At 49.9% G+C, this 24952-nt stretch overlaps 1 protein-coding gene across 10 annotated transcripts in view; it reads right to left on the bottom strand.

Annotated features, from left to right (window-relative positions):
- TBC1D22A (TBC1 domain family member 22A) overlaps nucleotides 1-24952 on the bottom strand; it is a 413175-nt gene that overhangs the window by 201681 nt on the left and 186542 nt on the right. For 9 of the 10 annotated variants that reach the window (XR_010156181.1, XR_010156179.1, XR_010156180.1 and 6 more), the window contains one exon: nucleotides 373-482. Coding sequence is in view for 7 of the 10 variants with exons in the window: in XM_515210.9 (XP_515210.4) it covers nucleotides 373-482 (110 nt within the window). In the remaining 3 variants the exon portion in view is untranslated. Of the gene's footprint in view, nucleotides 1-372; nucleotides 483-18771; nucleotides 19099-24952 lie in introns of those variants that run through there. The other variant, XM_063808285.1, reaches the window with a different exon arrangement.

The raw sequence follows: 24952 nt of genomic DNA, 5'->3' as shown, positions 1-24952 counted from the left end.
ACACGTAGCTACCGTGAGCCTGAGCCCTATTTGGTGGTGGTGGCTACAGTCTGCAGGCAGCAGGGGATCAGACTCTGCACCTCGCCTTCCCACTGGGCCCTCAGCAGGACACGTGACCGTGCCCAGAACGAGGGGCACATACACTGTGTCTCACCCCTCGTCAACCCGGAGGGGTCTGTGCTATTCCAGATGTAGAAAAGTGAGCCTTCAGGAGGGACTACACGGCCACACTGAGACTCAGGAGCAGCCTAAGGCCTCAGGCTCTCTTCACCGCAGGGGCTGTGGGCGTGGGCTGTGTCCCCGTGGGCCTCAGGCTCTCTTCACCGCAGGGGCTGTGGGCGTGGGCTGTGTCCCGTGGGCGCGGGCGCTCACCTGAATGCCATCCAGCAGCTTGCTCATGCACCAGTAGGTGTCGGCCTCGATGTTGCGCAGCACCTCTGCGGGCACGCCGGAGACATCCACCGTGTCCACCTCCTCTGCCTCTGGGCGGCGCCGAGCATGCAAAAGACAAGGAGACTTAGCCACACAGGACCTCGACCCACGAGGAGGCCCACGGAGGAACAGAGCTGAGCCTGCATCCAGCTCCCTCCACCCACTCTCATCAGTCTAGCTAAATGACTCATGCAGCCTTCCACCTCATCACTTAATGCTTCTCAATCTTAACACCTAATTAGTTGCAGATAATTAATATTCTGAATCTTCTCCAATTAATTAACATAATTAATACATTATAAACTATTGCTTCTCAGGCATTTCACATTCTAATAAGAGAGAAAATAGAATATATTACTTAATCCTAACAGATCTGAAAGTTTTTTCCTAAGATTGTGAAAACTCTGCTTCTGATATATTTACATATTCATTTGGCAATAATTCCTCTAAAAACCTCTTTCCAAAGTTAGAGTTTCCAAAACTGCACTGAGTAAATACTTCCATGCTATGATCAAAACCCCAGAAAGCCGTACCACAGATGTGCGTCAAAGATAGAACAGACAATGGCGCTCTAAATAATTTCCTTCTTAAAGTACAAAATACCGAATGAGAAAACACAATCTAAAAGTTTTTAAAATGCAAAACAGATGCCTAATTGAAATGGCTTATCAGATATTTGAACAAACTAATTTTAGATCCTTACAAAACTGTTGTCATTCAGCAAAATACTCATAAATGTTTTAAAAATTATCTTCCCTATTTTTCTTTTTTTTTTTACTTTAGTTTTATTTGCATGGCATCTTCGCAAGGAAAACGTTCTTTAAGAAAAGAAACATTTCAACCCAGAATATATGTAGAAAGGTTGAAGCAGATAAACATCACAATCATGATACGGATGATGATGCCGCTGGTGTTGTCCGGGGTCTGCTGATGCGCCAGGCCCTCTCCTGCGCACTGTGAATGTGCGTGCTCATTTCAGCTGTCACCACTCTGCTGTCACCACCCTTGAGCCCCTGACAACAGCGGGGTAAAGAGGGGCAGGGCCGTGGCTATGCCGAGCAGCCTGGTACACATGGGGAGGGGGGTGCCAGATGCAGCCCCACCTACTGGTCCCAGAACCCAGGTCCCTAAGTGCTCCCTGAGGACCCAGAGGCCCACCTCACATTCGTGTTGTGTACAGTCCTATCCCATCGCGCTGCTTCCCCAGTCGCAGCCTTGCACAATTGCTAACTCACACTGAAGTGTGTGACTGGAAGAGACGAGGTGACACGCCACCTCCCACGGTTCTTGGTTCACCCCAGAACCAGCAGGATAAAAGGGGAAGAGCGCCTCCGTGTCTGACCCTCCAGCAGGAGTGAGCAGCTGGGCGCTCGAGGGCCTGGACAGGGAGGCAACAGCCCTGGACACATCCAACATGGCGGGACCTGCTGGAACGTGGGAGGGTGGGCGGATTCCAGCCAGTTCGCACATCACTCCTCTCTCTGGGATGCTGGGGGTGGACCCTCAGTCACTCCATGGGTATTGCTTTGATTTGGTTCTGGGTTTTGTAAACGGAGAGATAATTCATCCGCCATAAAATCCACTCTTTAGCGTGTGCGACAGAGTGGTCTTGAGTAGGGTCACAAGCGTCACCACTAGTTCCAGAGCCTTTGCATCACCACGGAAAGAAACCCTGGACCCTTCAGCAGCCGCTCCCCACTCCCCACCCCACGCCTGGCAACCACAAACCTGCCTCTGTCTCTATGGAGTTGCCTATTCTGGACATTTCACACTGCTGGAATCAGGCTCTGCAGCCCTCTGTGACTGGCTCCTTCTCACTGAGCACAATGTTCTCCAGAGTCATCCATGCGGCAGCCCGTCAATGCCTTACTCCTCTTCACGACTGAGCCGCACCCCTACGGCCAGGCCACGCCGCGTCTCTGCATGCCTCGGCTGGTAGACCCTGGACTGTCTCCACCAAGGGGTAATGTGGACACAGAGAGCCGGTCCCGTGGGCGGGATCTGTCCCTATACACCAGGCACAGACATGAGTGAGAGAACTGACGCCCTCAAGATGCTCATGAATTAAAGGGGAAAACAAGTGACTTTAAAGATTGAAAACATCAATGTTAGGTGTCGGAGTCACCCAGTGGCATGGGGAAATGGATGGGTTCCTCCTGGGACCCGGGCTTGTGAAGGACACCATTGTCCACAGCATACCGGGTGCAACCAGGCCCTCACTCTCTTGGCCCGTGTTTTCACCCTAAAAGGCAGGTCCCAGTTCCCCATTCCTCGAATGCGGGGCTAGGATGACAAGTGCTGCTGGCTGGCCATGGCTCTGTCCCCTGACCCTCCTCCCAGCCGGGTGTGCCCATGACACCAGCACTCTCCTGGTGGTTCTGTCCACCCACCAGCTCCCTGCCGGGCTGCAGGCTCTCCCTCCAGCAAGTGGCAAGGTGTCTGGTCTCAAAACTCTGCTGGCGCAGGAGCCCGGGTTGACCTGAGCACACCCTCTGATGAAGCCCCCACAGGGACTCCCAGGGAAAGGCCCTGTCTCCCAATTTCCCACGGCAGCCCAAGGTGGGAGGTGTTATTTCTGCCGGTTCACAGATGCAGAAACTAAGCCTCCACGCGCTGGTCAGTGTGCTCTGTGAGGCAATGGTGGGAGTGAGCAGGACAGGCCTGCGTGGACTCCAAGTCCAGCCCCCTCGTAACGCCTTTCCTACTGGAAGGACCGGCAGCAAAAGCCAAGCAAATAGACAGGAGGGTAAGTGGCCTCCCCCGGGCATCACTTCCTCCCTGGGAAAACAGTTTGGGCAGATTCAACTCAACGTTCTGCTGGCCTAGAGTGGGTCTGATTTTATTTCCTCTTCTCAGGGAACTGAATCAGCAGCAATCATCAGCGGGCTTCCTCTGAGAAGTTTCCCATCGACGTATCCTCTTTCAAGGGCCTTCCAAGCATGGAGACATTTCCTCAGAGATAATAAGAGTAAACTGGGAACTAAGGCCTCCCAGACCTTGACAGCCTCTGCCTGAGTGCACAGATGCAGCTGGGCTGTGGCAGCTCCGACTCGCAGAGCCAGGCGCCGCGTGAGCCAGGCAGGAGCCTCGCGCTCTTGGTCTGTTTAGCTGGCTTGTTATTTTATCTGAGGAAATGTCAGTGGCCTATTCTAGGTGTCATTTCTCACAATGGGCCATTTGTTATTCTTCAAGGTAATGAAGTAATGGCATTTAACTCAGAGAGCCCCCGCGGTGATTTGTCTTCTAAACGCCAGGAGAAGTGGAATTGCCCTTATTGTTAGAATGAGATAAATATCCCCCGCCAGAGAAAGCATCCCCCACTTTGGCAAAGGCACACAGAGCGGCACAGGACACTCTGGACTGCAGGCTGTGACAGCAGGGTGAGGGCCAGGACAAGCTGCAGAAAATACCCACGGGCTGGTGTGTCTGGCCCCTGGGGAGATAGCCTGGGAAGGTCCAAGACCACCCAGAGGAGCCCTGTCCCTGGGTATATGGCCCAGGCGGAACTGCAGGCAAGATCAGCAGGTTTTCCCTGGCTTCTATCTGTTAGATGCTGATATACAAAACCAGAGTCCACTGTGGGGTGAGAATGGTCTCTGAATCAAGACTCGGAGATGGCCAACACCCATGACAGATTTTAACCCAAGACCTTCCCACTCAACGGTACACACTGTCTGCCAGGCATGCTGCCACCCGTGAGGCAAGGAGGGAGAACGAGAAGGGAGCAAACTGGAACGAGGCACGACCTGGGAAGCCCCATGGCTGGGGCCTGCATCGACCAGCACTGGGATGCTCACAGCCGGGCAAGCCACAACAAGGAGGACAGATTTATCTCCCAAAACATGTGTCACTCCATAGGACAGCAGAGATGACAGCACTGACACCAATCGAAAAAAAGATTTTTCAGGTAAGATCACAAATGAGAAAGGAAAACACAGACATGGTAATTCCAAGCAATCCCAGGGTTCAAAGGAAGAAACACGATTGAAAGGAAAAAATGATCAATACACAGGTGAAAGCAGAGAAAGGAAGCAGAACCAGATGCCAATCAATGGAGGGTGGGGCCTAATGAAATGACAGCCATGGCTGTGGCCCTGGGGGTGGGGGTCAGGCAGGGGGCGGCTCTCAGGCCCCGGGGCCTTGGGAGATCTGGGCTTAGAGATTTCTTCCTGGGTCATGAAGACATGCCCAAGCTGCCTCAAAGCAGCTGGATTCCAGGAGGTGGGTAATTCACAGGCATCCCTGGGCTGTGGGGAGGGCGAGGGGAGATGTATACAACCTCAGCTTCCTCCCAGCCAGGAAGGACCTTGACAGCCTGGGAGCCATGACAGAGATGGGCCACTGTGGGGACTTTCTAAAGTGACATTTTTGCAAACACATAATTAAAAATAATAAAACTTAAACCAGCGTGTTTCCATCTGAAATATGATTCTATCTTTTACTTTTCTCATTTAATTATAAACATTAACACCAGCATGTATAACAGTGTTCTGGAACTGCATTTGGCCCTTTCTTCCCCTACATCAGTCACTACACCTCCCTACAAGGGGCAGCCCCGTCCCCTATACTCTGGGGACACCAAGTTGAGAAAAGTATCAGTCCTGAACCCAAAGAGCCCGCAAGGTGGTGGGATGGCGAGTGCACAGGCTAACCCCAAGGGAACCTGGAGGAGGCAGAAGAGGCTCCCACAGCCCAGGGCAGAAGATCAGCAGGCCCAAGTGGACCGCAACAAAATGTGAAGTCATGGCACATAAAAACAGACACTGAGTTAAAAACCATCTCGCTTGCCTTCTTAGACCACAGAAAGGCTTTGGGGGATGATTTAACTAACCTTCTTTGAAAATGCTGCCCTGCTATAGTATTAAGGAAAACAACCAATTTGTAAAATAAGCCCACCTTTATCAACAGCTCCATTTACATGGAAAAGTCTAGCACTGCATCTACAGAAATCTACACAGAGGGGCATCATCCAGGGATGCCACACACAGGAATGTCTGAACACTCCTGCAAGGTGGGGGGAGTGGGGCGGGAAATTTGCACTATTTTCTGCAGAGGGGGAGAGAGTAAAAGGGAATGTCAATTTTCACAATGAGCAGTTATTTCTGCAACAGAAAAAAACAATGTTTAAGCCACTTAGAACAGTTTAAATAAGGCCTGTCTCTTCCTCAGATAAATACCCCTAGAGCAGAAGATCCCACGGGTGGTGGTACTCCCCTTGTGAATGTTTTGAGAAACTTTCAGGGCATTTGGGGGTCAGAATGATTAGGGTGGGGGGTGCTGCTGGCATTCAGTGGGCAGGGCCGGTGCTACAAGGTGGGGATAGCACTGCACAGTCACCACGTCCAGCCTGAGACTCCACCAGTCCACGTGGATGGAGAGATGGACAAGTGGACAGATGGATATGGGTAGACGGGTGGATGAATGGTGGGTAGGTAAACAAAGCTAAGTTTTTGAAATGGAGGATATTTAGCTTGGTCAGGAGAAAACCACGTGGGGATATAATTGCCACTCTGCAATATGCGAAAAGCTGTTTTAGGGAAACAAAGAGCAGTAATTCTTGGCCCCTTTTTCCACATCCAGAAAACAAAAAGGGTCAGAAGGTTAAAGAAACAGTGGGATGGATGGGCTAAAAATCCAGATGGTCCTGGTGATGAAGGCTGCCCACTCAGGACCGCCGGCCACGCAGTGAGGACGCCCTCCCACTCAGGACCGCCGGCCACGCAGTGAGGACGCCCGCCCACTCAGGACCGCCGGCCACGCAGTGAGGACGCCCGCCCACTCAGGACCGCCGGCCACGCAGTGAGGACGCCCACCCACTCAGGACCGCCGGCCACGCAGTGAGGACGCCCGCCCACTCAGGACCGCCGGCCACGCAGTGAGGACGCCCTCCCACTCAGGACCGCCGGCCACGCAGTGAGGACGCCTGCCCACTCAGGACCGCCGGCCACGCAGTGAGGACGCCTGCCCACCAACTGACAAAGCACTTGTGTGTTTCCACAGCAGGATTTTCTGCGTGGGGGCCCACACGTACACGCATGATCCCACTCCATCCAAAAGCCCCCTGTGGGGTCCATGCCACGCTGCGCAGGTAAGGAGGCTGCAGGTAACACGCCCAGGTCCTGCGCTAGGAAGTGGCAGAGCCTAGCCATGAACCAGGGCTCTGCCTGATTAGTCTACATGCTTCTCATGGGGTTCACAGCAGGACCCCGCACAGCATGGAGGCCTCTGACTCAGTAAGGAGCATCCATGCCGGAGCCTCCCTTGTGCAGCTCCAACTCCAGGCAGGTCTAACTCCAGAAATACAACAACCCCGCAGCCATGCCACGCAGTGCGTGGGTGCCTCGCCTGTCATTCGGCAAAAGAGCCCGTCACCACAAGGCCACCCAAGCTCTGGGTCTCCTAAGGGGCTCATTTCCCTCACGGCCCCCCACCCCACCTCTGTGAGACGACATCAGCCTCTGGAACTGGAGTAGAGGACTGGAATCGTAGCTTGTAATTACCAGGGGGTGCACTGGAATCGTAGCTTGTAATTACCAGGGGGTGCACTGGAATCGTAGCTTGTAATTACCAGGGGGTGCACTGGAATCGTAGCTTGTAATTACCAGGGGGTGCACTGGAATCGTAGCTTGTAATTACCAGGGGGTGCACTGGAATCGTAGCTTGTAATTACCAGGGGGTTCTCGAAAACAAAAAGGCTTGATGCGGGTTAAGTTCTCTCTCATATTAAACTACATGGAAGAGCTTGGTACTGGGGAAAGGGGAAAATCCCTCCAATGTAAACAGCTCCTTTCATTTCAAAGAATTCCAGGACACTGGTAGCAAGGTATGGAGAGCAGTCACCTATAGCACAAACGCTGTCGGTAAGAGCCAGCCCCGACGGGGAGTGCCAAGGAGGGAGCTATTGCCGTTACCACCACATTCATCACCCGCACTGCACAAACCCTGCAATAAGCCTCTTCACTTAATTAGGAGTTTAACTGGTAATCAAAAATGTTCTGTTTTATAAGCAAGATGGAATTGCTCTATGGATCTAATCTTTTGCATTTCCCAACTTGGGAGTTTTAAATTGGAAACTCCAGTACTTTGGTGAGAGAGATTTGAACACTTCATTACGTACATTTGGGTTCCAGGATGGAGAAAAAAGTCCTGCCTTGGTGAGAGTGGCATAACAACTCAAGACTATAAATTCGCCAAACTCTTTGGTTCAGCAAAAACAACTAACGTTATGATCAAATGGCTCTAGTGCGGGAATGTTTAATTCTAATATAGATAACGTTCAACTCAATCAAGGTTATACAGACTGAACCACAGTCACAGTTCCCGACTCTGCTCCACGGCTGTTAAGCTTGGGCCATCTGCCTGCAGCCCACAAGTGCGGGCATACGGTGGGAGGGCGAGACGTTGGCAGACAATTATCACAGGACAAGGACAACGCCCTCAGCATGGCTAGACGAGGTGGCAGCATCAGACCAGCTCCAGCGATCAACTGCCAGCCCCAAGAGTGATCCCAAATGATGAGAACCAACACACTCTTCTCACCAACAGCATAGCTGTTTCCCATCCCACCACCCGCAAGCAGACCCGCAGTCAGGAGTCTCCAACCCCAAAACCCAAAGCAGGAGGCCTCGGGGCCTGGGAACAGGACAGTGTCTGTGAAGCAGCTGGCCTACTTTTTGTATAAAGAACTTGGTACCAAATTCCATGTGGAAAAAGTCTGCAGGCAACACTTGGGAAAATATCAACTGTGGGATAGATACTGCGGTAAAAAGTGAAAGAAACCTTCTGTATCTTTTGCCGTCCTCGTTTTGATGAGGTCACTTTTGCAAAAAGCAAAAATTCCAATCTCATAGTATTCTTGTGGCTTGATTGGATCTTTAATGTTTCAATAATGCTGTGAGTAGGAGTTGTGGTTCATAGAAAAGCTGTTTGTTGCAACAGTGATTTCTTCTATTAACAAATATCAAACACTTCTATGTGTGAGCAACTGTGGGACGGGGAGAAAAGCGAGGACGAAACAAAGAACATGTTAGTGCCTGGAAGAGAGGCCGTGCCCATGCGCTCCTCTGACTCACAGACTCATGGGCTCTCCCGATGCTTTCGACCGTCTGTTACAGAGGGACGCAGCTCACACAGCCGTGCTGTGTGAGCTGGAACCTGCCAGGTGGGGAATGAACAGGGTGACGGGGCAGAAGGCACGGAGCCCGACCGGGCTGGAAAGCATGAGCACAGGGCCACTGGCATTCCAACCAAGCCTGGAGGGCAGCAGGATCGGATAGAGCTCAGGTGATGGGAAGGAAGGCAGAGAGTTCACAGACGGAAGGAGGAGGAAGAGCTTGCGGGGAGCGTGATGCGGAGGCCCCAGAGACTTCCCTGTAGAGGGACGGGAAGCGCTAGAAGACAGCTGTTTGTTAGAGTGGTGCCCTCAGCACAGGGCCCCAGGAGAGTGCCATGGCTGCGGGAGGTGTGAGGAGCCAGCCCACCGCACCTGGGCAGGTGTCAGGGAGGGACGTGATGAAGCCAGTGCTGTGGAAACGAGGTGGGCACAGGCGGGTGGAGATGCTACCACCTGGGGCCTGCTGGCCCAGCACTGCTGAGGCACAGGAGGAAGATGTGGGCCCACCACAGCTGCCCCTCCAGGTAGCAAACACACTGCCAGAGAACCAATGACTGCACCATCACGAAACCCCACACCAGGCCACCGGCCACGGGGACGGGATGAGGCAGACGTCGTGCCTGCTGCCGAGATGTCACCCCTGCTCAAGGCTCTGCCTGTGTGTATTAGTTACTAAATAAATTCAGTAAGATTCACCAAGCTCACCAATAAAACTGGCCAAGATTCCCCCACTGACACAAGTAACAAGAAACAGACCCTCTGAAGCACAAGGACCACTCAAAACACAGTTCTCCATTTGCTGCTCCGGAGATGACGAATGCATTCTGCAAAACAATCTGACAAAGCACGCCAAAGGCTTTAAAACCCACAGAGCTCTGCCGAGCCCAGACAGTGCAGCCGGTACGGAGACGGGGGCCGTCGGAATCCAGGAGAAAAACAGTCCCGGGCCCCGCACATCCATGGCTCACGGTCTGGCAGGGGAGTCGGCAACAAGACAAGGCCCCATAACAAATGAGAATGGGCGGGGCACCCCGCCCCCACAGGTCAGATGGCAAAATGGCACGCTGGTGTGGAGAAGGTGTCCTTGCACTTTACTGTTAATAACACAACGAAAAATCAAGAAATATACCCACTGAAAAACACAATGCAGGTTCCTCTGCTGTTCAGATGAGGCAGCTAGCATCCCAAAGTGCCAACTGGAAGAGCTTGCTGCTCTGACAATCCAGCGTTCACTGACCGCTCCAGCAAGGTGACTTTGGTTGGAGCCACTTACAGAAGCCTAAGTCCCTTTCCTCATCAATCCTTGGTCTTCGATAAATCACTCTGACGCTCGGCCCCAAAGTTCTGCTCCTGTGTGGGTGTTGCTTACATCCCAGCTGGGAACCCCACCGCTCAGAGCAAGAACGGGCGTGCAGCTCACCACTGCCCAGCGTGGCTGTGGCCCCTGTCGTAATTCTAACGAGCCCACGTGAAAGGCTGGCTGTGGTCACTCAACAGGCATGGCCTTGCCAGGAATCAGGTTGGCAACTCGACCCCTCAGCCCTCAGTGCCCCTGCTGGCCCATCCATCCAGAACCGATACATTTCAAAACACTCCTCCCTCTCTATTATATCCAGAAAATGGACCATAAAAATCAGGTAAAAAACTGCTTACATTGTAACTATCCAAACTGGATGGATATAATCACAGAAGGATATGAAGCTACTGTATCAAAACCAAAATTGGACAGACGGTCCATGTATATTATAACACAAAGCCAAGGCAAACTAAGACTGCTTCCTTTCGGGATGTTTTTCAGTATACTTCTGCTTGAAAAAATTTAATCAATTGTATGGCACTTCAATTTCTCAACAAAAAGAAACATGATCCACTGAAAAGAATATACGGGCCTCCCTTTAACAAAGAGGGTCCTTCCCTTCCAGCTTCTCAGGCCTTCCTGGCTGGCAGAGGCCGCATGCTCTGCAGGTCATCTGTAGGTGGGGAGCGCCAGAGGGGCCTCCACATGCCCAGAAGGTACTCAAAAGGCATGACTGCAGAACAGCCCCACAAATAAACTTCTTCCTAAGTGACAGATACCCATATCATTTGCAAACAGCCCTGCTTATTCTCCATGCCTACCCTAAAGAGGCTTCACACAAAGAATGTGTTTCGGATGGCCCAGCCTTCCTACACAGAGCGGCATGAAACCAAGGCTCCAACAAGTGCACAGCCAATTACTGTGCACCTGCCAGAAAATCAAACAGACGCCGCTGGCAGCCAAGGAGGGGCAGGAGCCCGGCCCTCACACTAACAGGCAGCTGTGTTGCCCACACTCAAGTCCTGGTGCTCTGTTATCACAAGTGAACATCTCAGCACCCCAGGAAAACGTGCATCGCTCCTGCTGGACCCAAGATCACAGCACATAGAAGGAACAGTGGCCAGCGAGCTCCCGAGAGCCTTCAGATAACAGGTGTCCCTGTGGGCCCATGCCCTGCTCCTGCGCCTGCCTCCCCACTGCTGAGGCAAAGGCTGGAGAAGCTGGCGCACGGCACCAGCCACACTGTGTCCTCCCCAATATGCAGCTTGGAGGCCGGGAGGGGAGGTGCACGGCCCCAGAATGCAGAAGAGCCTGCTCAGCCCAAAGACCCCATGTCCTGCCCGGAGTGGCACCTGGGCATGGAGAAGGATCCCACCTTATGCCTGCAAATTGCCCTGTGCACCACTGATTCAAGGATGAAAAGAAAGGAAGAGCCTTCTCAGGCTTCCAAGATGGCCTGTCTCTTGGGTTTTATACTTGCCAAGGTTTCTACTTTCCTGAACAATATGTGTAGTGCTCGCTGGGAGCTGGGGAAGGCACAGGAACAAGGGCCTGCTCCATTCAGAGCCAATACACTTGGCCGGGAGAAAGCAGAACACCACACAATCGTGGAGGCCTGAGAGCTCTCTGAAGGCTCCCTGGGCCTTTCCAGCGTTGGGCACTACGGGACCCAGGGCAGGCAGTGTGATGAGCACTGCGTGGCCCAGGCAGGGTCTATAAGGCATGTCCAACACACCATGGGGTAAGGTGATCAGGCACTGATTTTTTTTTTTTTTTTTTTTTTGAGACGGAGTCTTGCTCTGTCACCCGGGCTATAGTGCGGTGGCGCTCCTTCTTGGCTCACTGCAAGCTCCACCTCCCAAGTTCATGCCATTCTCCTGCCTCAGCCTCCCAAGCAGCTGGGACTACAGGCGCCCACCACCACGCCCAGCTAATTTTTTTTTTTTTTTTGTATTTTTAGTAGAGACGGGGTTTCACCATGTTAGCCAGGAATGGTCTCGATCTCCTGACCTCGTGATCCACCAACCTCAGCCTCCCAAAGTGCTGGGATTACAGGCGTGAGCCACTGCACCCGGCCCAGGCACTGATTTTTTTAAAGTCATCGTCACAAAAAAAATTTTAGGAACTCACAATACTAAATAAAGAAGGAAATTAGCCACAGATACGTTATGTAAAACACAGCCAGGATATCTGTTGGTCTAATTTTATCCCAATTTGTTTCTACATAGGTTTTGTTCAGCTGTTACATGACTACAGTTGCATTTCTGCCCTGTAGAATCTGACGTTTGTAACAGGGATCTCCCATTTTATAACATGCTCTTTGAAGCCATCCCTCAGGATGCTGCATAATTATCTACAGAACTGCAATCCCCTCGTCTACACAGCTGCACCCCTACTGTGGGACGCTGGCATCGTTTCAAACATCTTACTGTTACAAAGAATGCCCCAGTAAGCCTCTTCTCTCTATAAGGTATGTGATCCACACAGAGAGATTTCCTTAAGACAAACATCTCAAGTGAAATTGGCAGGTGAAAGAGTAGAACATTTTATTGAGAGATATTGGTAAAATATGTGAAAGACATGTTGGAAGTTTATTCTACAGCCAGCAGGGCCTAAGATCATCCACCTCACCAATCCCTTATCAGCACCTTGACCTTCTTTTCAGCTCTGCTCACTGGCAAGGTAAAAACTTCTCATTATAGTGAGACCTAATTCACATTCTTTATTGTCTGGTAAAGTTTAGCTGTTTTCCACACATTTGTGACTGTTCCTTAAATCCGTCTTTGATTCATGTGGTTCTCAGTTAAAGCCACGCAGAGCAGGAGGGGCAGTGAGGTGGCAAGCACCGATCCTGGGCAGAAGCCAGCTGTCCTCCGCTGGGATCCTAGAGACACCCGCATCTCCTCCCAGACAGCACACTCCCCCCAGGGCCAGAGGGCCGGCCATAGTCAGCCCTGCTGACTTGCAAGAGGCCTGTGAAGTGTACGTTCAACCACCTGCCACTGATGAAATCTGCAGGAACCTGCAGTGACTTTTTGAAACCATGCAGGAAACCAAACAATCCAACTCACACAATCTGGATAAATCTGTCAAAATACACCCTCAGACACACTCACACTCAAACCCACACAATACTCTCTGCTAGCAAATTCCCCAGGGCTCTCACATGCCTCTCTGACGCTGGTGACGCCATCAATTGTGCCGCACTCAGACCACTGACCGAGTCTCTCTGTGCTGCTCTTGGGGTCCCTTTCAAACCCTGACAGAGCCATCCGTGCCTCCGTCCTGGAGTGAAGAAAATGGCTACTGAATGGAAAGTCTGGGTTCAAATCCTGGTCTCCATCAAACAAATTACCTGAAGAAATGACTTTAAGCTTCTTCGCCATGTTCACATGGGAATTACAAAATGCAAAACCAAGGCCGCAAGCATGAAATGTTGCAAGCCATACAGAAATCTGGAAACTTCACTAAAACCACATGAACATTTGCTGAAGTTTCTGTATTTGTTTCATGTGGATACAAGCTCTAAGGATGGTCTCAGAAATGTCTGGAGTCGCTTGAAAAGCTAAATGTAACGTGAATACAAAATTACACGGAAACGCACTATGAGCTAAGGTGCTGGTGTCTTTGAGCTGGCTGCGGCAGAACTTAGGTGTGAATCTACAGCAATTACTCAAATTGAATCTGAGGACAAACACATAAGGAAGGTGGATGATTCTTGACATCATTTGCCATATTTTCCAAAGTTCTTGACTGATTTTTTACAAAACAAGATTGTCTTAATATTATGGTACAATGAATATCTCTGTTTACTCAAAAGCAGTCTAGAAATTAGAGTTCAATATGAAAGCTGCCTAGGATAAAAAGTAAATTGACTGACACTAATTACCAAGAAAATGAAGAGTTTAAGCCTCAAAATGAGGCTTCAAAGATCTGTGTTTGTATCTTCCACGAAGGAGTCCTGGACACGGGTTTTTTTTTTTTTTTTTCTTGTCTCTGAGATGTGTCCTCTTAGCTACGGACTGGGTATCTTCTTTTTTTTTTTTTTTTTTTTTTTTTTTTGAGATGGTGTCTCGCTCTGTCTCCCAGGCTGGAGTGTAGTGGCACAGTCTCGGCTCACTGGCTCACTGCAAGCTCCGCCTCCTGGGTTCACGCCATTCTCCTGCCTCAGCCTCCCAAGTAGCTGGGACTACAGGCACCCGCCACCACGCCTGGGTAATTTTTTGTACTTTTTAGTCGAGACAGGGTTTCACCGTGTTAGCCAGGATGGTCTCAATCTCCTGACCTTGTGATCCACCCGCCTCGGCCTCCAAAAATGCTGGGATTACAGGCATGAGCCACCATGCCGCGCTGGCCTGGACTGGGTATCTTTTGTCCTCAGCTATGCCTGTGTGGTAGTGGCAGAGCAGACTGCCTGGTTGGGGACACTGCCAAAGAGCCAAAAGACGCCAAGAGGCCAGGCGTGATGCCTCACACCTGTAATCCCAGCACTTTGGGGGACTGAGGCCGGCAGATCATTTGAGGTCAGGAGTTCAAGACCAGCCTGGCCAACATGGCGAAAACCCGTCTCTAATAAAAACACAAAAATTAGCTGGGCGTGGTGGTGGGCGCCTGTAATCCCAGCTACTCAGGAGGCTGATGCAGAAGAATCGCTTGAACCCAGGAGTCGGAGGTTGCAGTGAGCCCATATCGTGCCGCTGCAGTCCAGCCTGGGCAACAGAGCAAAAACTCCGTCTCAAAAAAAAAAAAGATGAGTCCAACACTGTACCTCCTACATAATGTCTGATATGGCACTATATAACAGGCCAGTACCAAAGACCGTGAAAAACGCACTAATAACAAGATTCCTGTTGGAGGCAGGTAAGAAGCACTTAGTTAAATTGGAGGTAACAGAAGAGACTCAGGCCCTTTTGCCTGCTCCATCACTAGCAGTCAGTCCCACTGTGTGATTCCCCTGCTAACTAACAAGATGTTAGTCTTTGACACCATCCTCTGTTACAAGGAACCAGGGCTCTTAGCTGATGCAGGTTTGGGCCAGAAGAATTCAAAAGGACCCTGTGGACAAAGCTAAAGGAGACTTTCAGAGGTGTCTGAAGGCAGTGCTAAAAAGGCTAAGTGAACCCAGTCAGTTTCGAGGGCCAAGAAGCCAAGTAAATGTCAAAAAAGCAAATGCCGATGGCAGGTCATTAGAAAACGTGGAGTCTGGAAAAGCCAAGTCCAGGCTGACAGTAAGTCATAGGAAAACCTCCCGACAAGAGTGAACTGACGGGGTGCCAGGCTGCCCAGAAAGCCGGGAGGCGCGGCTGGGCTTGGCCGGCTCTGACCAAGCAGAATCAGAGTGAATCAGAGGTCCATGGCAATCCCGGGCACCAGAACCGAGCCGAAGGACAGGGGAGGGGACAGAGAGGCCACCGGCACAAGGGACCAGGAAATGGACCTTTCCCTCCTGGGGTCTGTCTGTCTCCAGTGTGGCAGCAAGGAAACAGCCTGACTCCCAACAGGCCTCTCAAACCCGGGACCACAAAAGTCACAGCACAGAGGCAGAGGGCCAAGGCTCATAGGGAGGCGGCAATGCTGCCCGCTGCGGCAGCCACACCCACACCCTGTGTCCTGACACCACCGCACCTGGCCCCGCCAACCAACCTGCGGGTCGGTGTCAGGACCCACTGTTCACAACAATGCATGTCTAGCTCCATGGCTGAGTCCAGGCAAGACCCAAAGTGTGCGTGTCCTTCTCTTGTGCCACCCTCACACCAGCCCCATACCACAGACTCCTCACAAACTCATCATCCATCAGTCACGTAGTTTAGGGGTTGCTTTGGTTTTAGTTTTTTGTTGGGTAGAACAGAAAACACAGGGCAAGATCCTAAAGCCCCACAGTTCCTCATCCAGGAATGCAAAAACCAACAAGAAACGCTCTGTCTGGCTGAGCTGTCAGGAGAGACGGCCGGGAGCACATTCTCATAATTGAAGCCACCTCAGTGAGCGACAGCCAATGCCCGTTTCATTTTATACTGAATTAGAAGGAGAGCTTCCCGCTTCACAGGCAGCGGAAGAATGAGCATGGTGTATTGTGTCGTGAAAACATCTTGTGTCTCCATGCATTTCATGAAGGTACTCAGACAATGAGAAGGCCGCTGCTCTGTTTCAGGAACCGCAGGCCTAGGCAGGAGCACATTCAAAGTAAACAGAGTGATTCTCCTTTCTAGAAAGAAATGCTAATTCCCTCCAATCCAGTAAGTCTACGGGTAAGGCAAAGGTCGAACAGCAACTTTTCAAAAGAAGCAAAGCCTGCTGTCTCCTTTGGAACACAGAAAACTGTTCCAGCAGCTGGGGGGAAAGTCCCGACGCTGGGCACAGGGCTAGAGACGCCCTGCTACAAAATGCTTATGCATGAAGAGCTAATCGTTGTGCCAAGTAGACACGGAGGCTGGCTGAGTGAAGATGGGCTGGAGAATTAACTCTGCATCACACATTGAACAGGTGGAACTGGCCAGGACTCCCAGCTCTCCAACGGTGAGACGGACACCCAGGTGGACAAGGTGGCGGCCTCTCCACATGCATATGCCGAGCCCCCTGTCCCATCCCAATGTAACGACTGATGGTTGAGCAGCCACAGTGCAGAGAGGATACAGGCTGCCCTGGGACCCCAGCCACAGGGAGACGTGAAGGGGCTGGGGGTCACAAGGTTTGCACAGCCACTCAGAACAGGCTGCCAGCTTGTACCTCCAGCCCCAAAGGGAGCCAAATAGAGGACTGAATGGACCTGATCAATAAACCTCCCTGGTTCTACGAAACTCCCAGGAGGTCACAACCGCCAGAGCAGGGTGCCATGTAGAAATATAAAAGAAACGGTCAATCCTTGGGCCAAGCCCTCAGGGCTCCCTGACGAGAGCCACACTCAAGACTGTAACTGCTCCCCCACCTGCAGAAACCCCATCCAGGCAGCACCCTCCTCCAGGACCCCCAGGCCTACCCCATCACTCCCCCAACCCCCGAGAAATGCAGGAGATGCAGGGTGCTCTGTGGGGGTTCTGCCATCACCAGTTCAGGGGGCTATCCTGTGCCTCCTGCCTCTGATGCCCCAGCTCCAGTCCACCCTCCATCATCTGCAAATGGATCTGTCCACTATTGTTAGAAACGTGTTCCATGCTCGCTGTTTGATGGTCGTCCCTCCCCTCGAGGAGGCAAACTGGGTGCTGGGTGGCTGCAAGAGGTGTGATCCGCTTCCTCACATAAGCAGCCCAGGCACAGCCTCACCTCTCGCCTGCCCAGCATGGCGTCTCCGGTGCTGGAAGGCCCCACTCAGCTTAGCTGGCCCACGCTGTCCTCATTCTGGGATCCCGAGCCAGTTCCAACCCATCTGCTGACTGGTAGTCAAGGCACTTGATACGGTTTGGTTCTGTGCCCCCACCCAAGTCTCATCTCCAATTGTAATCCCCACGTGTTCAGGGAGGGAGGTGATTGAATCGGGGGGCAGTCTCCCCCATGCTGTTCTTGTGACAGTGAGTTCTCACGAGACGTGCTGGTCTTATAAGCATCCGATATGTCCCCTGCTGGCACTCACTCTCTCCTGCTGCCTTGTGAAGAAGATGCCTGCTTTCCCTTCACCTTCCACCATGATTGTAAGTTTCCTGAGGCCTTCCAGCCATGCTTCCTGTTAAGCGTGCAGAACTGTGAGTCAGTTAAACCTCTTTCCTTTATAATGACCTAGTCTCAGGTAGTATTCTTTACAGAGTGTGGGAACAGACTAATACAGCACTACTCAAACCTCCCTCTGCAGACTTTTGTTTTATTTCCAAACAGCTGTATGCCCAGGTGAAGAGGGGCGCTTTCATGGGGTCCCCTGGCCCATCACACCTGGTGCCTGCAATGGGTACATCAGCTGGCTGGAAGGTGGAGACCGTGTCCCTCTCTAACAGAAAGGTCTCGAGGCTCCCCACTGTCTTCAGAGCAACGCCTCCACGGGCGAGCCTTCAGGGACCTGCCATGGCCTCTGCCCAGCGCTGCCCGGGCTGGCTGCACCCCAGCCTTTCCCTGGGTTCCTTGTTTCTTACCTGCCCAACTCCCACACACCCTTCTGGAACTTAGTTCAGGCCGGATCTGGTCCCAGCCTAACCAGCAACACAAAAAACATGTAAATCCCGGAAAGTCTGTGCTCAGCAGTCTGTGCTGGTTTAGAATCTAAGCCTCCATCTGAAAGACAGAGGAAGCGCCTCACCTAAAGCCCCTAGTGTCTCCTCACTCACACCCCTCGGTCGTCTCACAGTGGCCTGTGTGTACCACCACTGCCACGCTGAGGGGAACGCGCCCCACAGACAGCGGACCACAGGCCCACAGGCTTCTGCACACACCACACGAGACGCACTCAACTTTCGGGCTTGACAGGGCACTACACATCCCAGCACAACGCCTTCAACTCAGAGCTGACCAGGTTGACCCCCGAAAAGGAAGTGGCTTTTCTCTGCTTCTTCTAAGTCTCTCTACACGGACAAAGAAGGAAACCTCCCAATAATGCTTTATTACATGATACTTGTAAGTAATTTGGAGAATACAGAAAAGCTTTAAAAAGAAAATTAAATCATCCATTAGCGGAGACAGGGTTTCACCGTGTTAGCCAGGACGGTCTCGATCTCCTGACCTAGTGATCTGCCCACCTCAGCCTCCCAAAGAGCTGGGATTACAGGCGTGAGCCACCGTGCCTGGCCCCACATCCCTTCTTCTTATTAGGACATCAGTTCCATGGGGTTAGGGCACACCCTAATGGCCTCACTTTACCTTTATTACCTCTTTAAAGACCCTATCTCCAAACATCTTCTGCGGTATTAGGGGTTAGGACTTCAACAGATGAATTCTGGGGAAGCAATTCAGCCCCCTAACATTCACACACACACACACATTTTCAATAAACCAGAATTGAGACTAAATATGAAGTTTTATGTCCTATTGTTTTTATTTATACCCTGATCATTTTCACATACTGAAAAAGGTTTTTATGAAATCATGTTTAGGGCGACACAGAAATCAATGTACCCAATGGCTTTAAACTTCCTCTATCGATGGGCATCTGGGCTGGTTCAAGCCTCAACTCATGCAAACATTTGCCTCCACAGGGAGCCCCGTGCTCAGCCTTCACACACATCACCTTCTATGTCCTTGGGACAGGGAGGCACCGGGCTGTTCAGTGGCCACCAAACTGCTTTCCAGAATGGTTGTTTCACAGCAAAAGACTGGAAGAGTGTCAACTTCACCTCACCTGAAAAGCACTGAGTATTATCTTTTTTAATTTGTGATGATTTGATAGACAAAAATAGAACTGCATTATTGGTTCAATTTGCATTTTCATTACCTGTGAAGTTAGACGGTTTTTTCAGCCTATTAGTCATTTGTGTTTCCTACTTTGTAACATGTCTGCTTATTTCTAAAAGAAAGAATTTATTAATCTTCCCGAACATAAGAAATGGCTCATAAAAACAAATACTACCACACACACACACACACACACACACACACGAAAACGTGTCAAGGTAAGTAGCATCGGTTGTTTTCAAAATGCAAATATGGCCTCTGCTGATACATATGCCTAAGAAGCTGCCAATCACAGCAAATCCTTCCAGTGTGAAGCTGCCTTTTTATATAAACATGAAAGATTGCTAAAATTCTGAAACTATTCAGGGTGAGTGGAAAAGAATTTATTTTGTTTGGCCTTTCTTATTCATCATGAGCGTACTTTTAATCAAATATATCAATATGTAGTAATTAACCCTGCTCTGGGTAAATCAAAATTAACAAACCACTTCAATAATAAATCAAACAAACATAATTGGTATTTTAATTTTTAATTTTTTATAAGTAACATACCATGTAACACTACGCTGAACATTACATTACCACCACATAATGACCCCACAGCATAGCAATGGCCTGTCCTTAACACTGTTACTAGACTCATGAAATACGCTTCCAGAAAGAGAAAAAACAGCTGTCAAGAGCCGCGTCTTATTATTCAACTATTAAACTTCCTTAATCATCAATCAGTTTAATTGCTCCTGACATGGGTTATAAATAACATTTTGTGGTTCAATAAAATATCACAAGGATAACCCCTTCGCTTCCTAAGCTGATCAGAAATTCCTCCTTGAAATATTCCAATACAATCCATTTATCCTTTGCTGGGATTCAATTATTTCCACTTCACTTGCCTGTAACATTTTGAAGCATTTTGCTAATTTGGGCTAAAAAAAAAGTTAAGAAATCACTGTATTAAATTGCACAGTATTATTTTCAATTAGATCCCTAATGGGTAGATGACCCATTTCACTCCAGCCCAAACGAATCAGCTGAACACACGCTGGTACTCAGCCACGTTCGGTGGCTGTTTTGTCCCATCCTCCACATCACTCAGCTCAGCGTCCTCAGCTCCTGCTCTCCACCCAGAGCATGGAGCCACAGACACAGTGACATCATGAGGGCTGTGCTTTGGAAAGATGAGCCCAGGAGAGGGGGCCAATGAGAGGGGTTGAAATGTGAGGCAAGATGCTCGAGTGTGTGCTATGCCCACAACTCTCCGCCTTGAACAAGGAAATCAATGTATCTGACCTGCACAAAATCCAATTCATTCATTCAACAGATAGGAATGAGCACACCCCAACCAAGAAACACTTCCCAGTGTTGACCGCAGTACTCACATACACGCATCACGTTTCTTAATCCTGATCTAAAGCAAACAGCAGCTCTCACCTATTTAAGAGGTAAAAACACAAACTGAGCAAGGCAAAGGACATGTTCAAAGTCACGCAGCCTGCAAGAAGCAGAGCGGGACTGGAGCTGAGACCTCTCTGACTCTAGTGCCTATGGACCCTATGGACTTTCTATTGTGTTAACAGCATTTCATCTACACTAGTATGACCCTGACCTGATCCTCGACCTTCTGAAGAGGATGAATTCAATAAAGTGGTTAAGATGCAGATTGTCTCTGGCATCAGACCATCACAGCTCTGCTACCTCCTAGTTAAGTGGCCTTCAACAAATCAGTTAACCTGATCAACTCTCAGCTTCCTTACCTATAAATGGAAAAATGCCACCTCCCTCCCTGCCTCCCTCTTAAGGGTGTTGGGAGAATCACACACATGCACAGCTAAGCTGAACAAAGCACCTGATAGAGGTAAATACTCAGTCAATGTTAATATTAGATTTGGCTAACTTTGACAGAATTCTATCAAATCCTAAGCCATGGACCAAAGATAATAATGACAAAAGACTTCCAATCCGAAATTATGCAGGACAAAAAGGCAATAGAATGACAGTGTTCAAGGACTGGGAATAAAACTGGTAACCCAGGATTCTGTACCCAGTAAAAATATGTTTCAAAAACAAAGTGAAATGTTTTTTCAGACAAACTAAAGCTACAGAAAGTGTCAAAGTTCTTCAGGCAAAAGAAATCATGTTTAAGGCCAAGTAGATACAGACCTACAAAAATAAATGAAAAAAAACAGGAAATTATACAAATGAAGGTAAATATGAAAGGCATTTTTTAAATAATTTCTTTAAAAGATAATTGACAAGGAACATACCAGGCATACAGATCTTGGTTTTAATACAATCCACCAATAAAAGGAACTAGGGCTCCTTGGAGAAATGGCCACACACACACACAGATGAGAGTGTGTCATGGAACCCAGGGGCCAACAGAAAGAGCAGCCAATGGCAAAGGTGAATCAATCTGAGCAATAAAACATATAATGTAATATTGACTGCAACTCGAAATATGAAGTATTTTAAAATTCATATTGATATAAATAATTGGATAAATTAACAAATGTGGAAAACAGAAAAGTCTCTCATGCAAAAAAATTCCAAATAATTTCTGAACATGCTCTCCCCTCAAGGAAGTGAAGTATGACCCCCACCCGTTCAGTGTGGGCTGCACACAGTGACTTCCTTCCAGAGAGTGCAGTATGGGAAGCAAGGAAAAAAGAGTGACTTTACAGCAAACACTTCACCAGGTGGTCAAGGTCACAGACCTCGGCTGCTAAGACAAAGATGACACCACCCTCGGATCAGACCTGGTGAAAGGCCATCCAAGCAATGTGGCAAGAGGATGGCCAGAGGCAGGAGACAACGGGGTGGTCCTGACGTGGAGGACAGGAGAGGGTGACCAGGGACAGAGTCAGCTCTGGTACCAACAATGCTGAGGGGTTGAGAGAGAGAATCCAGGGGCCCTCAGGTTTCAGCAGACTGGGCAGATGTACTGACCAAAGAATACGGCCAAGGCAGCAGGTGTGGGACAGCATGCTGCCTCTGCCTCCAGCACTGGACTCTGTGGTACCAGCATCTTCATGGAGCTGGCAAGGAGGCAGGTGGATACAAGGGAGTGGAGCTCAGGACACAGATCTGAGCTAGAAAGCTGACATTTCAGAGCACGACATCTTAACCTTGCAGGCCAACACCCACACCCAAAACTGATAAAAACGATGCTTCTTTTATCCAGAAAAACGTACAGAGATATAACATTTGGCATCATGTCAGGAGGCTCCTAAACCTGCTAAAAGCCACTTGTGGACCTTTAAGTACACAGTTCAACGAAGACACTAGCATGCAAGAGTGGAGAACGCAGGATGAAAGGGGAGAGGGTCAAGAAGAAAGCTCGAGAGAACCAACAGCCCAGGCAGAGGAGGACAAGCGGCACACACAGAAGCCGAAAATGACGGTGAGGAGGGACAGGGTCCACAGGAATGCCAAGGCCATGGTGAGGAGGGACAGGGTCCACAGGAATGCCAAGGCCATGGTGAGGAGGGACAGGGTCCACAGGAATGCCAAGGCCAGGAAGGCTTGCTGTCCCGGAGCCTGGGAGGAAAATGCTTTCAAAGATGTGGACATGCTGTGAGGGATGTGATGGCTGCAAAGTGTCAACCACACACAGGGCAGGCCAGTCACTTCTGACCTCAGTAAGAACTTGCTTGCCAAGGGCGCCTGGCCACAATCTGTCCCCCTGTGGACATCCACGTGCCCTGTGCTGTGGGGCTCAGCAGGATCCATCTTATTTACAAAACTCGTAACAAACAGCCTGCTCTGGGACTTCTGCTCTTAATGTGATCATTGGTCCAACTCCAGTAAGCTAAATGGGATTTCCTGCAAGACGAAAGGAGACCAGGTACACCTGCTTCCTCATCTCCCTTCATGCAGAGCCTCTGGTGTCATCATCTGGACGTGCTCAGGGATGAGCGCGTCAGGACACCTTAAAGAAAGACATTTCCTACAAAACAAAGCTCCGCATTTGAGCCTTCTGCCTCCAGCAGCACAAATTCCACTGGTTATAAATCAGGTTTATGAATTTTGCATGGATCTGAAAGAAAAAACCCATCAGTCATCACTGAGACACTCGTCCACTTTACACCTCGCTGTAACTGGACAGCTGACACAAGGTGCTCAGCTCTGATGACGCATTATCACCAAGTCAAGCTCCGAGGGCTCCAAGATGGCGCCGGCTGCAGTGACAGCCCCTAACTGGCATGAAATACAGCCATATCCGTGCAGATGTCCCATCACTCTCTTAGCACAACTGGCCCAACTGTACATTTTCAGTACTCACTGCCCCGGGCAATCCTGCATGCTCTTGATTATTCTTTGAAAATGCATAATACATGAATCGCGAAACTGACTGTGAAGGCCCAAAATTAGACACTGCTGCCCGGCCTCAGAAAATGCTACCATTTTAGAACATTCTTCTGAAGTGGTTTGTGTTTTATTGGCAAACCAGTGTATTATTATTGTAATAATAATGATTTAAATATAAATACCATTAGAGCTACAAAAATAATACACATGTACTTTGTGATTTTACTTCAAAGGCTTCCCAGCACTATACGTATACTCAATCATTAACCTCCCAGAGAGAAGAAAAGCTGCAAGGATTGTCTCTATTTTGCAGATGGAGAGTCTACGGCAAAGAAGCAAAGGTTAGGTAGACCCAATGCCACGTACAGGAACAGCTGAAAGCTCCGGAAGTGCTGGGCTGTTTCTGTCCACAAACATGGGCGTATGCATACACACTTCTACGGATGGATGCAGACTCACACACGTATTTCAGGACAAACACATATCCCGAACACTTACAAGGAATGTGAGAGGGAGATTATTTATAAGGAACTTCTCTAGAGAAAAGGAACAGAATTAAAACTACACTGGTAAACTGGAGAAAAATAACAGAACTGCAGAGGTGTGGGGTGTGTTTGGTTTTGTATTGTCCCCGGTTATCCATGCACACATCCATCCCGGAGATGCAAGTGTCCGTAAAAGGCGCTCTCTCTACCTCTTCAGATTCTCCTCCACACTCACCCGTCATTCGCGCACATCTACCGTGAATACCTCAATCTAGGAAAGCTACCACCACCGTCCTCCTGTTGTTCCTTGCAACTTCCTGATGAGACATCGCCATGTCCACACTGGAAAGGAAGAACATGAAGCTCCGAGATGACAGGTGGCTCTGACCTCAGGCAGGAAAGTGGGAACCAGTGGGCCCTAAAGCCTCCAACCAGCCATCGGCCCTAAAGGACAGTCCAGCATTCCACAGCGGACACAAGGACCTCAAAACGGGGGCAGAAATCAACGACTGCCTGGGAGGACAACATAAAGACCCGTGGGGTTGTGACTACGAGTGTTGAATGATTAGGATGTGCAACAGGCCACACAAACGGCACCCATCCAAGACTAAGCTCCTGCCATCCTTCCAAACCCGGAACCTCTCCTACCAGCCACTCAGGAATGGCAACTCTACCCTCCCTGCCAGTGAGGCATAAACCTTGGAGCCATCTTCAACTACCCTCTCACTCGTTCCTCTGATTCATGAGCAAACCCTTTCATCAGCTCAACTTTCAAACCAGAGTCAAATCCAGCCACTAATTACCACCCTCTTGCTCCAAGCCACCACCGATCACTCCAACTTGGCTTAGCACAATGACCTAACTGGTCTCCCGGAGTCCACCCAGCTTCTCCCTACAACCTAGTCTCAGTACGTTCCCAAGGCGACCCTTTTCAAAAAAGGCCATGTTAACCCACGTTAACCAATGTCCCTCCACTGGCCTCCAGGCCCCATGGGGGTCATTGCTGCT

Source organism: Pan troglodytes, chromosome 23 (assembly GCF_028858775.2).
Source record: "Pan troglodytes isolate AG18354 chromosome 23, NHGRI_mPanTro3-v2.0_pri, whole genome shotgun sequence".
NCBI lineage: Eukaryota > Metazoa > Chordata > Mammalia > Primates > Hominidae > Pan > Pan troglodytes.
The sequence above is the reverse complement of the archived record's forward strand: the minus strand, read 5'-3'. Positions and strand labels throughout refer to the sequence as shown.